Below are 17,845 nucleotides of genomic sequence, written 5' to 3'. Positions count from 1 at the left end.
GTAAGCGCTCAATAAATACGATTGATGATGATGATGACAATAAAAAACATAATCAGGTCAGGCACAATCCCTGCCCCACATGGGGCTCCCAGTCTCGGGGGAGGGAACTGGGTTAGACACAGTCCCGGTCCCACGTGGGGCTCACAGTCTCTATCCCCATTTTACAGATGAGGAAACTGGGGCACAGAGAAGTTAAGTGACTTGCCCAAGGTCACAGAGCAGGCAAGGGGTTGAGCTGGGAATGAAACCCAAGTCTCCTGACTCCAGTGACATCATCCAGTCCCCCTTTGGCCCCCTTGTCTCTCGGCAGGACTGCAGCTAACCTTCCTGTCAGCATCCACATCTGTAATTTATTTATCTATACTAATGTCTGTATAATCAGCATAGCATAGTGGATAGCACACAGCCCCGGGAGTCAAAAGGTCATGGGTTCTAATCCCAGCTCGCCCACTTGTCTGCTGTGTGACCTTGGACAAGTCACTTTACTTCTCTGTGCCTCAGTTACCTCATCTGTAAAATGACGATTGAGCCTGTGAGCCCCATGTGGGGCAGGGACTGTATCCAACCTGATTTGCTTATATCTACCCCAGTTCTTAGTACAGTGCCTGGCACATAGTAAGCACTTAACAAATACCATTATTATTATTATTATTTTTAAACTGTAAGCTCGTTGTGGTCAGGGAATGTATCTGTTTATTGCTGTATTGTACTCTCCCCAGTGCTTAGTACAGTGCTCTGCACACAGTAAACGCTCAGTAAGTATGATTGATTAACTGACTGACTGTTTATTACCTGAGGTGGCTGACTGACTGTTTATAACCTGAAGAAGGAGAGCTTTGCCAGTCTTCCATACTTAGAAGCAGCGTGGCTCAGTGGAAAGAGCCCGGGCTTTGGAGTCAGAGGTCGTGGGTTCAAATCCCGGCTCCGCCACTTGTCAGCTGTGTGGCTTTGGGCAAGTCACTTCACTTCTCTGGGCCTCAGTGACCTCATCTGTAAAATGGGGATGAAGACTGTGAGCCCCCCGTGGGACAACCTGATTACCTTGTAACCTCTCCAGCGCTTAGAACAGTGCTTTGCAGATAGTAAGTGCTTAATAAATGCCATTATTATTATTATTATTATGCTTTCCTGAGTACCACAGCTCTCCTGCGCAGAATCCTCAATCAATCAGTCATCAATCAATGATCTTTATTGAGTGCTTACTGTGTGCGGAGCACTGTACTTAGCACTTGGGAGAGTATAATCTAACACAGTTGGTAGACACAGTCCCTGCCCACAACGAGCTTACCCTCACTCATACGCTCAGAGACGACGATGGATGCAGTTGCTCTGTATGGATGATCCTTTCACTCCACTATCAATTTAGCGAATACAATGAAGTAAAGGCCATTTTCTAAGTCAAATATTCCCGAAGGAAGTACTTAGTATGCGCTAGCAGGGTAAGCATTAGCAGAACGATCCACTCGCACTTCCTCGTCTGAATCGGAAACTGGGACCACGGACATTGGCCATAACCCTACTAACCCTTTCTACTTTTGTGTCGATGTCCGGGCTCTGACTCCGGCAGTGATGATAATAATAATAACTGCGGTATTTGTTCAGCGCTTACTATATGCCTGGTACCATTCTAAGAACTGGGGTAGGCACAAGTTAATCGGGTTGGACGCAGTTCCCGTCCGACACAGAGCTCACAGACGTAGTCCCCATTTTACAGATGAGGGAATTGAGGAGCCGAGAAGTGAAGTGACTTGCCCAAGGTCATGCAGCAGACAAGTGGCAGAGCTGGGATTAGAACCCAGGTCCAGACGGCTCTATCCACTAGGCCGTGCTGCATTCAGCTGCAAGCTCAGTTGTTACTAAAACAACACAGCCAAAGCCCATTTGCTTGTGGTGTTTGAGAACAGCCTGGCTCAGTGGAAAGAGCCCGGGCTTTGGAGTCAGAGGTCATGGGTTCAAATCCCGGCTCCACAAGTTGTCAGCTGTGTGACTTTGGGCAAGTCACTTTACTTCTCTGGGCCTCAGTTACCTCATCTGTAAAATGAGGATTAAGACTGTGAGCCCCCCATGGGACAAGCTGATCACCTTGGAACCTCTCCAGCGCTTAGAACGGTGCTTTGCACATAGTAAGCGCTTAACAAATACCATCATCATCATCATAACAGCCAAAATATCCGCCAGAAAGGATCTGACCCAGTGCCAACACTAACATCCGTATCCATAATTTATTTTATTTTAATGTTTGTCTCCCCCTCTAATGTAAGCTCCTTGTGGACAGGGAATGTGTCTGCCAACTCTGTCCTACTGTACTCTCCCAAGTGCACAGTGCTCCGTACACGGCAAGCGCTCAGTAAATACCATTGATTGATTGCCGGGCGGTCACTGGGGCATATAAATGATGTGGGGAAGTGAGTTAGGAAACTGGACGTGATGTGACATTGTTGAGGCTGCATGACCATTTAGGCTGACTTAACATTAGTGGCTAAATATAAAAACATGCTGGGGAAACATGATGTGCTTAGTACAGTGCTCTGCACACAGTAAGCGCTCAATAAATATGATTGAATGAATGAATCATGGCTTAGTGGAAAGAGCACGGGTCTGGAAGTAAGAGGACCTGGGTTCTAATCACGGCTCTACCGATTGCTTGCTGTGTGAGCTTGGGTAAGTCACTTCACTTTTCTGTGCCTCAGTAATCAATCAATCAATCAATCAATCATATTTATTGAGCACTTACTGTGTGCAGAGCACTGTACTAAGCACTTGGGAAGTCCAAGTTGGCAACATATAGAGACGGTCCCTACCCAACAGTGGGCTCACAGTCTAGAAGGGGGAGATAGAGAACAAAACCAAACATATTAACAAAATAAAATAAATAGAATAGATACGTATCAGTTCTCCTGTTCTCCCTCCTATTTAGACCGTAAGCCCCATGAGGGGACAGGGATTGTGTTCAACCCAATTAACTTGTATCCACCCCGGTGCTGAGAACGGTGTTTGACACATAGTAAGCGCTTAACAAATACCATAAAAATAAAAATAAAATTAATGTCCGTCTCCCTGTCATGGACAGGGAATGTGCCAAGTGCTTAGTACAGTGCTCTGCATAGTAAGTGCTCAATAAATACCTTTTACTGATTGTCATGGGCAGGGAATGTGCCAAGTGCTTAGCACAGTGCTCTGCATAGTAAGTGCTCAATAAATACCTTTTATTGATTGATTGATTGATAACTCATACCCCGAAAGAAGTAGTCTCCCTGATTTTTCTCTAGCTTTGTGCCATGCAGAACTTATCTCAGTGCTGAATTCTAGTGGATTTGGAAAGGCTGACGAATGTGATGCTCAGGGTAAGAGGAAGGAAGCAGCGTGGCCTAGTGGATAGAGCACGGGCCTGGGAACCAGAAGGACCTGGGTTCTAATCCTGCTTCCGCCACTTGTCTACTGTGTGACTTTGGGCAAGTCACATCATTTCTCTGTGCCTCAGTCACTTCATATGTAAAATGGGGATTAAAACTGGGAGCCCCCTGTGGCACAGGGCGTGTCCAACCTAGTTATTTTGGATCTACTCATCATCAATCGTATTTATTGAGCGCTTACTATGTGCAGAGCACTGTACTAAGTGCTTGGGAAGTACAAATTGGCAACATATAGAGACAGTCCCTACCCAACAGTGGGCTCACAGTCTAAAAGGCACCTACTCGGCGCCTAGTACAGTGTCTGCCACATAGTAAGTGCTTAACAGATCCCATAAAAAAAAACAACAAAGGGAGAACCACGCAGGCCCTCCCCCTTGGTCTTGCCACAGAATAACAATAATACCTTAGTTTTCTAGAGCACTTTTATTCCCAAAACACTCTCACGTAAACTAGATCATTTTGGACCTCACGACAGCCCCGTGAGATAGGGAGAAGAGGCAGGTACCGTTACCCCCATTTTACTGAAGAGGACACTGAGGTACAGTGAAGTGAAAGGACTTGCCCACAGTCACATGGCAGGTTAGTGGCACACCTCAAACTCAAACCCGGGTCCTCCGGCTCTGCCACTTGGCCACACCGTGATCCATCACTTGACACTGAATAGCAGTAAGCTCGCATTAGCCAAGCAGGCAAGGGGCAGAGCAGGATTAGAATCCAGGTCCCTTGATTGTCAGGCCCATGCCCTTTCCACTAGGGAACCCTGCTTCCACCTTTTGGAGTCCTCCCCGGTGCTGTGCACTGTACTGAGTGCTTCGGAAGTACAGAATAATAATATTTATTATCATTATATTATTATTATTATATTTATTATATTAATAATAAGCAGGTATGTTACCTGCTTATCCTCTGATTGGGGAGACAAACATCAAAATATTTCCAACTACCATATTCAAAATAAATAAGCTGAGCAGACAGGTGGGTATTCGCCTGCAGTTCCAGGTGAGAAAAGAACTGTTTTCTGGAGAACCATCGTCCATCAATCAATCAATGGCATTTATTAATAATAAATAATAATAATGATGATATTTGTTAAGGGTTTCCTATGGGTCAAGCACTATTCTAAGCCCTGGGGTAGATACAAGCTAATCAGGGGAAGCAGCATGGTCCAGTGTCAAGAGCCCGGGCTTTGGAGTCAGAGGTCATGGGTTCTAATCCCAGCTCTGCCACTTGTCTTCTGTGTGACCTTGGGCAAGTCACTTCACTTCTCTGTGCCTCAGTTCCCTCATCTGTAAAATGGGGATTAAGACTGTGAGCCCCACGTGGGACAACGCGATTACCTTGTATTTACCCCGGTGCTTAGACCAGTGCTTGGCACATAGCAAGCGCTTAACAAATACCGTTATTATTATTATCAGGTTGGACACAGTCCCTGCCCTACTTGGAGCTCACAAACTTAATCCCCATTTGACAGATGAGGTAACTGAGGGCCAGAGAACTGAAGTGACTTACCCAAGCTCACCCAGCAGACGAGTGGCAGAGCCCGGATTAGAACCCAGATCTTTCTGATGCTTAGGTCCATTACCTTTTCACTACACTAAGCTGCTTCTCGTTATTGAGCGCTTACTATGTGCAGAGCCCTGAACTAAGTGCTTGGGAGGGGACGATAAAATGGAATCAGCCGGCACGTTCCCTTTCCGGAATTCGCTAAATGGGGGGATCGCTGCATTTTGAGATGGGAAGGCGGGAGAGTCACCCCCCGTACCCGTTTCCAGTGGGAATCGTTGGCTTCCTTGTACTGCAGCTCATACTCTAGGATGATCCATCCCTTCTGGACGTCGGCGTTGGGCGGAGGCTCCCAGCGCACCTGGATGTCCGCGTGGACCCCCGTCAAGCTGTCATTCAGCAGCGTCCAGTTCAGTCCCACGGGGGGGTCGGGCTGCACTGTTTTAGACAGAGCGAAGACAGGGGTGACGCCAGGTAATGATAATCATCATTGTATTTATTGAGCGCTTACTATGTGCAGAGCACTTGTGAAGCGCTTACTATGTGTCAAGCACCGTTCTAAGAGCTGGGCTAATAATAATAATAATGGCATTTATTAAGCGCTTACTATGTGCAAAGCACTGTTCTAAGCGCTGGGGAGGTTACCAGGTGAGCAGGGTGTCCCACGTGGGGCTCACAGTCTTCATCCCCATTTGACAGATGAGGGAACTGAGGCACAGAGAAGTGAAGTGACTTGCCCAAAGTCACACAGCTGACAAGTGGTGGACGGAGCTGGGGTTTGAACCCATGACCTCGGACTCCAAAGCCCGTGCTCTTTCCACTGAGCCACGCTGCTTCTCTAGTTCAAATCCCGGCTCTGCCAACTGTCAGCTGTGTGACTTTGGGCAAGTCACTTCACTTCTCTGTGCCTCATCTGTAAAATGGGGATTGCCTGCGAGCCCCCGGTGGGACAACCTGATCACCTTGTATCCCCCCAGCGCTCAGAACAGTGCTTTGCGCATAGTAAGCGCTTAATCAATCAATCGTATTTATTGAGCGCTTACTTTGTGCAGAGCACTGTACTAAGCGCTTGGGAAGTACAAGATGGCAACATATAGAGACAGTCCCTACCCAACAGTGGGCTCACAGTCTAAAATGCCATCATTATTATTAATAAATAAATGCCATCATTATTATTATTATACGAGTTCATCAGGTTGGACACAGTCCCATCCTGGGGTTCACACTCAATCCCCATTTTCCTGTCTCGCTTTATTCCGTCGAGTCGTCTCCAGCCCCTAGCGACACCTCTTTCGGAACACCCCACCTCCATCCGCGATCTTGCGTCCATACGGTTTCCTTGGTCAAAATCCGGAAGCGGGTTTACCATCTCCTCCTTCCGCGCAGTAAAACTTGAGTCTCCGCCATCTGCCAAATTGTACTTCCCAAGCGCTTTGTACAGTGCTCTGCACACAGTAAGCGCTCAATAAATACGATTGATGATGATGATGATGATGACTCTCTCCCGTGCTGCTGCTGCCCAGCACGGGTGAGTTTTGACTTTTAGCGGATTGCCTTCCCCTCGCTAGCCCAAGCCAGGAATGGACTGGACAGGCCTCTCCTTGACTCCCCCTCCTGTAGCAGAGACTGGTAGAGGACTCCAGGTGCGGATCCCCATTTTACAGTCAAGGCAACTGAGGCCCACAGGAGTGAAGCGACTTGCCCAGGGTCACAACAAATGGAGGAGCCGGGATTAGATCCCAGGTCCTCCTGACTTCCAGACTGCTGTTCTACCCATTAGGCCGACCTCCTCCTCAGTGGAATACAAATTCCGAGATTTACCGATATCGTCAACGGTGAAACACCTTTCGTCCACTAAGCCAGCGGCCACGGTCAGCTGAATGCAGTAGGGGATCCAGACGGACGTGTAGGTTTTATTGAAATAACAGCTGTTTTCTCCAGCGGAGACGTAATCGGGACATTCTTTCCATTCTTCGTTCCTGAAAGATGAAGAAGAAAAATCGAGTTCTGACAGTAATGTTCAGAGATGAGTCAGATTTACATGCCTGGGAACTCTGTTGTCTTGTACTCTCCCTAGGGACTAATACAGCTTCCTTATGTTGCCGATTTGTACTTCCCAAGCGCTTGGTACAGTGCTCTGCACATAGTAAGCGCTCAATAAATACGATTGATGATGATGATGATGGTGCACAGTAAGTAGTCAGTAAATACTACTGATTAGTTGGCTCCACACTAATATTGACTCCAAAGTGAATCTTGCATTCTTAGTACTTAAGGTTATTGACTGAGTTACTCCTCTTCTTTAATTTCCAATACTCTTGCTATTTACGATCGGGAATATTTTCCCTCTTGCTCCTGTGGTACATACAATTTCTGCTTGATTATCTTTTCCTAATAATGACAATATTTATTAAATGCGTATTATGTGTCAAATGCTGTGCTAAGAACTAGAGTAAATCAGCCGATGAATGATACTTACAGAGTGCTTATCCCAAAACAAACACGCAGCAAATATAATCAGTGTAATGCATGTTTGGATATTTTTTTCTACGACACTGATGTTTCTATTAATCCCATTTCAATATTCCCTTTGTTCCAGTCTGTTGATTCCCAAGCAACACACTCTCAATGCCAGGAAATCTCTTCATTTTTCAAAAAGCACTGTCTTGTCCATGGTCTTTGGAATGTTGGGTTGATGATGGGAAGGAGTGTGGGCAGAGTTGGGACTTTTACAGCACTTAGCACAGTGTCCAGCACTTGGTATGGTGTTTGGCACATTCATTCATTAATTCAATCATATTTATTGAGTGCTTACTGTTTGCATAGCACTGTACTAAGTGCTTGGAAAGTACAGTACAACAATGAGGAGAGACAATCCCTGCCCATAACGGACTTACAGTCTAGAAGGGGGGAGACAGACATCAATACAAGTAACCAGGCATCATTATATATAGAATTATCGGTATATACATATATACATAAGTGCTGTGGGGTGGTGAGGTGGGGAAGAGCAAAGGGAGTGAGTCGAGGTGATGCAGAAGGGATGGAGAGGAGAGGAAAAGGAGGCTGAATCTGGGAAGGCACACAGCAAGTGCTTAACAAATACAATTACTGTTATTTGTGGGAATATAACCTGTGGGAATCCTATAGGGGAGGAAGAGGAAGGAATTATAATAACAATGATAATGATGATGTTATTTCTTAAGTGCTTCCTATGTGTGAGGCACCGTACTAAGCGCTGGGGTGGATACAAGCAAATCAAGTTGGATACAGTCCCTGTCCCAGGTGGGGCTCAGGGTCTCAATCCTCATTTTCCAGATGAGGTTACTGAGGCACAGAGAAGTGAAGTGACTTGCCCAGGGTCACACAGCAGAGAAGTGGTGGAGCCGGGATTAGAACCCACGACCTTCTAACTCCCAGGCCTGTGCTAGGCCCTGCTGCTTCTCTGGATATATGGATATATCCATATCCTTAGACTCTACATTTCCCCTATAAATAATTTACTTTAATGTTTGTCTCCTCCTGTAGTCTGTAAGCTTACTATGGGCAGGGATTGGGTCAACCAACTCTACTGTATTGTCCTTTCCTGAGTGCTCAGTACAGTGCACTGCAAATAGTAAGCGCTCAATAAAATACCTCTCCTCTCCTCCTCCCCATCCCCCAAGCCCTACCTCCTTCCCCTCCCCACAGCACCTGTATATATGTTTGCACAGATTTATTACTCTGTTTTACTTGTACATATTTACTATTCTATTTATTTTGTTAATGATGAGCATTTAGCTTTAATTCTATTTGTTCTGACGACTTGACACCTGTCCACATGTTTTGTTTTGTTGTCTGTTTCCCCCTTCTAGACCGTGAGCCCGTTGTTGGGTAGGGGCCGTCTCTACATATTGCCAACTTGTACTTCCCAAGCGCTTAGTACAGTGCTCTGCACACAGTAATCGCTCAATAAATGTGACTGATTGAATGAAATACCATTGACTGATTGATTGAGTTGAACCTCCTGGGAGCAGATAACCACACCACATTCACTCAAGGTTCTCATAGCAAATCATTTCCCTCTAGACTGAAAGCTCATTGTGGGCAAGGGCCGTGACTACCAACTCTGTTACACTGTACTCTCCCAACTGCTTAGTACAGTGCTCTACACAGGGTAAGCACTCAATAAATACAATTGATAGGTGGATTTCTCCTGCCACCACCCCCATCCATCTCGCCACCTTTACCTAGGAGAGCCCCCTCTCTTTATGCAACCCCTTCCATTGGCTGAGGATGCATACGTCTCAACTGTCTGTTTATTGTTTTATTTTATTCTCCCAAGCATTTAGTACGGTGCTCTGCATACAGCAAGCACTCAATAAATATGACTGAATGAAATATTTCTATGACTACATTGCTGGCCATTTCCTCTGGACTGTAAGTTTGTTGTGTGCAAGGAAAGTGTCTTCCGACTCTGTTATATTGTCCTCTCCCAAGTGTTTAGTACAGCGCTCTGCACCCAGTAAGTGCTCAATAAATTTGATTGGATGGAATACTCTCGTCGCTATATTGCTGGCCGTTTTCTCTGGACTGTAATGTTTCTGTGTGCAGGGAACTTGTCTACCGAGTCCGTTATATTGTCCTCTCCCAAGCGCTTAGTACAGTGCTCTGCACATAGTAAACACAATAAATATGATTAGATGGAATACTCTTGTCGCTATATTGCTGGCCGTTTTCTCTGGACTGTAATGTTTTTGTGGGCAGGGAACTTGTCTACCGAGTCCTTTATATTGTCCTCTCCCAAGCGCTTAGTACAGTGCTCTGCACACAGTAAACACTCAATAAATACCAATGATTGATCTCCCTCTCCAGCACAACATTGCCGCACCTTTTCTTGTATAAAAGCTGAACGGCTCCTGATTCCCTAAAACCGGGCTGGGCTCCGCCACCCGTCCAATGGCATGAAAAGGTCTCCAGTTCCGGGGAACGGCACTTGATGAATTGAGGTGTGTTGGCGGAATCTGCAAAACAGAACAGCGAACAGAAGGATGACCCAACCGCAATCACACTTGGAACTGGTAGAGAGGTCTTTAATAATGATAATAATAATGATAATTGTGATGTTGGTTAAGCACTTACTCTGTGTCAGGGACTGTAGTCAGCATTGAGGGGGAATACAAGCAAATTAGGTTGGACACAGTCTCTATCCCACATCGGGCTCACAGTCTTAATCCCCATTTTACAGATGAGGTCACTGAGGCACAGAGAAGTGAAGTGACTTGCTCAAGGTCACACAGCAGACAAATGGCAGAGCCGGGATTAGAACCCATGACCTTCTGATTCCCAGGCTGGTGTTCTATCCACTAGGCCAGCAGAGAGAAGGATGACCAACCACAACCACATGTGGACTGGATAGAGGTGGCTTTAATAATAATAATAATAATAATAATAATGATAATAATAATAATAATAATAATGATGACTGTGGTATTTGTTAAGTGCTTACTCTGTTCCAGGGATTTAACCTCTCTGGGCCTGCTTCCTCATATGGTTATAAAATAGATTGTGAGTTCTGAGTCGGATAGGGACTGTGTCTGAACTGATAACTTTGCATCAGTGCCAGTGTTCATCACCTTCTAAGTGCTTAATAAATGCCATTTAGCTGAGATTTAGCTTAGGTGGAAGGAAACTGAAAAGAAGGAAAGGGCTGCGTGATATGATCCTTTTCTCTTGGAGGCTAGGCGTTCTCACAATGAAACTGCAGATGTTGTCAATCCGGGCTGGGTGTTAATGTTTGAATGCTACCCAAGCAGGCTTCGACACCACAATCTGACGCAGAAAGAGCAATTTCAGGCTGTAAGACGCCAGGAGGAAATATGTATTGTCTGCTGAAATTGTTTCCATGTGTCCTCGGGATCACAAAAGTTAACAGATGCCATGGATGGGGAAATTGCAAAGCTCCTTCAGAGATAATAAACAGAGATGAAGTTTCTTCAAAAGCTTGGACTGCCTATTCTCTTTCTGCCCAGCGCGGATATTAATTATGGTATCAGGTCTAAGAGTGACCAATGAGTAGAGCCTCTTTTGGTCTTTGTAAGAAGGGTGGTTTATTGAGCTAAAAGCAAGGTTAGAATTTCATTCAATTGTATTTATTGAGTGCTTACTGTGTGCAGAGCACTGTACTAAGCGCTTGGGAAGTACAAATTGGCGACATATAGAGATGGTCCCTACCCAACAATGGGCTCATAGATAAGAGATATTGTATGGTTTGTGTGGAGGGATATGGAAGGATGGATACGGATATGGATAACTAAAGGGATAGAGAAGCAGCATGGCCTAATGGCTAGAGCCCAGATGTGGGCTCTAGCATTTAACATTTGCCAAAAACTATGAAGACGACAAAATATCAATCAGTGAGAGATAAGCTCTTAAAGCAGGTCTGAGGTTATAAACCATCACCAAATGGAGTGTTTTAACCGAAATTTTCAAAGTGCCTTAAATAAGCAGTGTATTCTAGTGGATAGAGCACAGGCCTGAAAGTCAAAAGGACCTGGGTTCTAATTCTGGCTCTGCCACTTGTCTGCTATGTGACCTAGGGTGAGTCACTTTACTGCTCTGTGCCTCAGTTATCTAATCTGTAAAATGGGGATTAAGATTGTGAGTCCCATGTGGGGCATGCACCTTTCCAACCTGATTAGCTTGTATCTACCCCAGTGCTTAGTACAGTGCCTGGCAGATAGTAAGTGCTTAAGAAATACCATTAAAAAAAAAAGTGATGGCGATTAGAGCTTTTTGTTTCCTCTGATCAGAGTCGGCTGAGGAGGGGGTTTCTCCCAAGCTTGGGCTATCTGTAGGAGCTTAAGTTGTTTCTAAAGTGGAGAGGAAGATGCATATTAAAGACCTCAGGTAGGTATGTCAGAATTAGAAAAACAAGAATCGACCATTAGATTCTGTCTGTCGTAAGAGGGTCCTCAGAGGTCTGTGAGAAGAGCCTGATTGGAGAACATGGAGATAAAAATTGGACAGTAATTATCATCTGGCTTGCGGATGTGGCCGAAAAGATCTACACATGACCAACAGCCCTGGCCCTAACTGTGTCCACACAAAGGTCAACCTTTGGGCAGTCCCACGTCTTGATTTCACATAGACATTCATACCTATGCTTTACCTGCATTGGAGAGTTATCGTTATCCCAAGCTGGAGCTGCCTGAAGTCCCTCGGTTTTGGAAAGGTCAATACGATCTCTGTATTCATTAACTCTGCCAATCATTTCCCAGAATCCCATCCCAAAGAAATCCTATTTATCTGCCAATCCCTTCTCCTTCATATCGCCACCACTGTACCCCTACTTTAAACTTGTCCCTTCTTACAAAACCAAGCAAAAAGATAAAAAAGCAGAAGCACTATGGCTTAAATTTATTTTAAGGCTGCTGTCTGCGTTGCATTAGTCCCTAATCACAGTATTCTCTCAGCTCCACCACTTGTATTATCTCAGGCAAGCCACTTAAACTTTTCAGTCACTCAATTTCCTCTTCTGTAAAATAAGGATATAATACCTGTTCTTCCTTCCTCTTAGATAGAGAGCCCTTTTTGGGACAGGGATTGTGTACGATCTGATTATCTTGTCACGCTTAAGCATAGTACTTGGCACAGAGTTAGCATTTAATAAATACCAGCACTATTATTTTTAAGGTTGTTTCACTTCACCATTTGTGGACCACACAAGAGTATCTGACAACACTGCTAGTACATCTGGACTCTGGCCACCACTAAATGAGTTTGGTGGCCCTGAGAAGTTTATCAGGAGCATAAAATGACTCTTCCTCAATAACAGGGCTGGCGGAGTCAGAACTGGGAAAGGATTGACTGGTCCGTTCCATACCACCAATGCACAGATGCAGGGCTGCGGACTAAATCTAATCCTACATTCAGTAAAGCCACGTTTCTGTAAGGATTCTATAAGCAGATGTCCTAACTCCAGTTCCCTTATTCGAACAGCATTTTCAATCTGTTCACGACATCGCTAAAATCTACCCTTCTCCTTCCAAACTGCTACCACACCGATCCAAGCGTTTATCCTAATCAGCCTTGATGACAGAATCTCCCTCCTCGCCAACCTCCCTGCCTCCTGTCTCTCCCCACTCCAGTCCATATTTCACTCTGCTGCCCGGATCATTTTTCTACAAAAGCGTTCATTCCATGTTGCCCTACTCCTGAAGAACCTCTAACGGTTGAGTATCCATTTCCGCATCCAACAGAAACTCCTGACCATTGGCTTTAGAGCACTCAGTCACCTTGCCCTCTCTTATCTTACCTCGCTCATTTTCTACTACAACCTAGACCGCACGCTTGGCTTCTGTAACGCCAACATACTCACTGTCCCTTGCTCTCATCTATCTCACTGCCGACCCCTCACCCATGTTCTCCCTCTGTCCTGGAACTCCCTCCTTTTCATATCTGACAGACCACCACTCTCTTGACCCACCCTTAAAGCCCCATTAAAACCACACCTCCTCCAAGATGCCTTCCCCTTTAGCATGACCCATGCATTTGGATCTGTTCCCTTTAAGAACTTGATATTCACCCCACTCTCAGCACAAGAGCACTTATGTACATATAATAACAATGATGATGGCATTTGTTAAGCACTCACTATGTGCCGAGCACTGTTCTAAGCACTGGGGTAATAATAATAATAATGATGGCATTTATTAAGCGCTTACTATGTGCAAAGCACAGTTCTAAGCGCTGGGGAGGGTACAAGGTGATCAGGTTGTCCCACATGTGGCTCACAGTCTTACCCCCATTTTAGAGATGAGGTAACTGAGGCACAGAGAAGTTAAGTGAATTGCCCAAAGTCACACAGCTGACAATTGGCGGAGCCGGGATTAGAACCCACAACCTCTGACTCCCAAGCCCGTGCTCTCTCCACTGAGCCATGCTGTGGCTTGCCCAAAGTCACACAGCAGACAAGTGGTGGAGCTGGAATTAGAACCCAGATCCTCTGACTCCCAGGCCGCACTGCTTCTAGTCCACGAGCAGGGATTGTGTCTACTAGCTCTGCTGTATTGTACTCTTCCAAACACTCAGTACAGTGCTCTGCACACAGTAAGTGCTCAGTAACACTACTGAGTGATTCGGTGACTTGAAATCAGAGCACGTGCAGATGTTGCTGAATTGTACTGTCCAAGTGCTTAGTACAGTGCTGTGCACACAGTAAGCGCTCAATAAATACAACTGAATGAATGAATGGACCTGATCACCTTGTATCCTCCCCAGCACTTAGAACAGTGCTTTGCACATAGTAAGCGCTTAACAAATGCCATTATTATTATTATTATTAAGCCATTCATTCATTCAATTGTATTTATTCATTCACTCAATCGTATTTATTGAGTGCTTACTGTGTGCAGAGCCCCGTACTAAGCGCTTGGGAAGTACAAGTTGGCAACATATAGAGACGGTCCCTACCCAACAGAGGGGTTCACAGTCTAGAAGGGGGAGACAGACAACAAAAAAAACCATATTAACAAAATAAAATAAATAGAATGAATAGGTACAAGCAAAATAAATAGAGTAATAAATATGTACAAACACATATACATATATACAGGTGCTGTGGGGAGGGGAAGGAGGTAAGGCGGGGGGGGATGGGGAGGGGGAGGAGGGGGAGACCCGGTGAGTTGAAGCTGTCAAATGTTTTCAGGAGATCTGTGGACAGAGGGTAGGGGCTGGTTTGACTGCTCTGAGAAGCTATTTGACTACTCTGAGAAGCTCACCCAGATCCACGAGGGATGGCCTGTCCAGTCAGAAGGAAGGTGGCCAATAGGGCATGGGCCTAGAAGTTAGAAGTTCCAAGTGAGGCTCATAATATTAAAAGCTATTTTACAGATGAGGTAACTGAGGCACAGAGAAATGCAGTGACTTACCCAAGGTCACACAGCAGCCAAGTGGCAATCATCATCTTCATCAATCGTATTTATTGAGCGCTTACTATGTGCAGAGCACGGTACTAAGCGCTTGGGAAGTACAAATTGGCAACATATAGAGACAGTCCCTACCCAACAGTGGGCTCACAGTCTAAAAGGGGGAGACAGAGAACAAAACCAAACATACTAACAAAATAAAATAAATAGAATAGGTATGTACAAATAAAATAAATAAATAAATAGAGTAATAAATATGTACAAACATATATATATATGTACAGGTGCTGTGGGGAAGGGAAGGAGGTAAGATGGGGGGATGGAGGAGGGACGAGGGGGACGAGGGGGAGAGGAAGGAAGGGTCTCAGTGTGGGAAGGCCTCCTGGAGGAGGTGAGCTCTCAGCAGGGCCTTGAAGGGAGGAAGAGAGCTAGCTTGGCGGAGGGGCAGAGGGAGGGCATTCCAGGCCCGGGGGTCGATGGCGGGACAGGCGAGAGCGAGGTACCGTGAGGAGATTAGCGGCGGAGGAGCGGAGGGTGCGGGCTGGGCTGGAGAAGGAGAGAAGGGAGGTGAGGTAGGAGGGGGCCAGGGGATGGACAGCCTTGAAGCCCAGGGTGAGGAGTTTCTGCCTGATGCGCAGATTGATTGGTAGCCACTGGAGATTTTTGAGGAAAAATCTCAAAAATTAGGGAAAGCAGCACAGCACAGTGGATAAAGCACGGGTCTCGGAGTCAAAAGGACCTGAGTTCTACTTCTGGCTCCGCCACCTGTCTGCTGTGTGACCTTGGCCAAGTCACTTCAATTCTCTGTGCCTCAGTTAACTCACCTGTAAAATGGAGATTAAGATGGGGAGCCCCACGTGGGACATGGACTGTGTCCAAGCCGATTAGCTCATATCTACCCCCACACTTAGGAATAATAATAATAATAACAATAATTATGGCATTTATGAAGTGCTTACTATGTGCAAAGCACTGTTCTAAGCACTGGGGAGGTCCCAAGGTGATCAGGTTGTCCCATGGGGGGCTCACAGTCTTAATCCCCATTTTACAGATGAGGTAAATGAGGCACAGAGAAGTTAAGTCTCTTGCCCAAAGTCACACAGCTGACAATAGGTGGAGCCGGGATTTGAACCCATGACCTCTGACTCCAAAGCCCGGGCTCTTTCCACTGAGCCACGCTGCTTCTCTAGTATAGTGCCTGGCACATAGTAAGTGCTTGATAAATGCCTCAAAAAAAAGGTGCCTTGTCTGATAGGACTTTTCCCCATCTCTGTGGGAGTAATTTGGGGCTGGTCTCTGTCCAACCTATTCGATGCTGTCCTGGGTGAGGAGGCAATGAGAGACTGGCAAGCTGTAAGTGCTTAGTACAGTGCTTTGCAAACAGTAAGTGCCCAATAAATACAACTAAATGGAGTCAGAAATCACACTGGATCCTCTGGACTGTAAGCTCATCAATCAATCATATTTATTTATTATTTTTTTTTTAGTATTTATTAAGCGCTTACTATGTGCAAAGCGCTGTTCTAAGCACTGGGGAGGTGACAAGGTGATCAGGTTGTCCCCCGGGGGCTCACAGTTTTAATCCCCATTTTACAGATGAGGGAACTGAGGCCCAGAGAAGTGAAGTGACTTGCCCAAAGTCACCCAGCTGACAGTTGGCGGAGCCGGGATTTGAACCCATGACCTCTGACTCCAGAGCCCGGGCTCTTTCCACTGAGCCACGCTGCTTCTCTAATGCAATCATATTTATTGAAAACTGGGAATTGTACAGTATAACAGAAATGGTAAAGACGCTTACTGCCCATCATAAACTTAGAGACTAGAGTGGGAGGCAGACATTATTATAAATAAATAAATTACGGACATTCATTCATTCATTCATTCAATCGTATTTATTGAGTGCTTACTGTATGTCTCCCCCTTCTAGACTGTGAGCCCGTGGTTGGGTAGGGACCGCCTCTATATGTTGCCGACTTGTACTTCCCAAGCGCTTAGTACAGTGCTCTGCACACAATAAGCGCTCAATAAATACGAATGAATGAATGAATGAATGTATGCAGAGCACTGTACTAAGTGCTTAACATGTATAACAATGTTATGGGGCTGAGTTCCTTGTGGGCAGGGAAGGGGTCTGCCAACTCTGTTGTACTGTACTCTCTCTCAAACACTGAGTACAATGCTCTGCACACAGTAAACGCTCAATAAATATCACTGATCGATCGATCGATCGGATCCACAAGGAACCTCTACGAGCCTTATCGAAAGCTCTGGGAGAGTTAGGTACAATTTGGCAGATGATTATGACTCATTTTGTAGAGTCAGCATTGTGCTACGGGCTGACGATACAGTCAAAGAAAACCCATGGAAAACACCCAGCTCATCCTCAGGAAACTTCCCACCCAATCAAAGGGTTCATCAGCAGCCCCGAACTTCACAAGGACGCTAAATAATAAAAATAATGACAATAATGATGGCATTTGTTAAACGTTTACTATGTACAAGTCACTGTTCTAAGCACTGGGCGGGATACAAGGTGATCACGTTTTTCCACATGAGGCTCACAGTCTTAATTCCCATTTTACTGATGAGGTAACTGAGGCTCAGAGATGTTAAGTGACTTGCCCAAGGTCACACAGCAGACATGCGGGGGAGCCGGGATTAGAACCCATGACCTCTCCCAAGCCCGGGCTCTTTCCACTGAGCCACGCTGCTTCTTGAATCTGTCAATCAATCCATCTATCAATCATATTTATTGAGCACTCACTGTGTGCACAGCACTGTGGTAAGAACTTGGGAGAAAAGACTGTAAAAGAGTTGGGAGACGTGTTCCCTGCCCACAGCAAGCAGGGAAGCAGCGTGGCTCAGTGGAAACAGCACGGGCTTTGGAGTCAGAGGTCATGGGTTCGAATCCCAGCTCTACCACATGTCTGCTGTGCGACCTTGGGCAAGTCACTTCACTTCTCTGGGCCTCAGTTCCCTCATCTGTAAAATGGGGGTGAAGACTGTAAGCCCCATGTGGGA

General features: G+C 45.7%; 1 protein-coding gene across 3 annotated transcripts in view; it reads right to left on the bottom strand.

Moving 5' to 3' along the window:
* The window catches only part of GHR (growth hormone receptor), a 198,769-nt gene that overhangs the window by 12,766 nt on the left and 168,158 nt on the right, over window positions 1–17,845 (bottom strand). For all 3 annotated transcript variants that reach the window (XM_038743638.1, XM_038743637.1, XM_038743639.1), the window contains 3 exons: window positions 9,787–9,919; window positions 6,738–6,895; window positions 5,176–5,354 (listed from right to left, as the gene is read on the bottom strand). In XM_038743638.1, the coding sequence (XP_038599566.1) occupies window positions 5,176–5,354; window positions 6,738–6,895; window positions 9,787–9,919 (470 nt within the window). The remainder of the gene's footprint in view (window positions 1–5,175; window positions 5,355–6,737; window positions 6,896–9,786; window positions 9,920–17,845) is intronic.

The sequence above is a fragment of the Tachyglossus aculeatus genome, chromosome 3 (assembly GCF_015852505.1).
Source record: "Tachyglossus aculeatus isolate mTacAcu1 chromosome 3, mTacAcu1.pri, whole genome shotgun sequence".
In the NCBI taxonomy this organism is placed as follows: Eukaryota; Metazoa; Chordata; class Mammalia; order Monotremata; family Tachyglossidae; genus Tachyglossus; species Tachyglossus aculeatus.
This window is presented reverse-complemented; position numbering and strand designations above follow the sequence as displayed.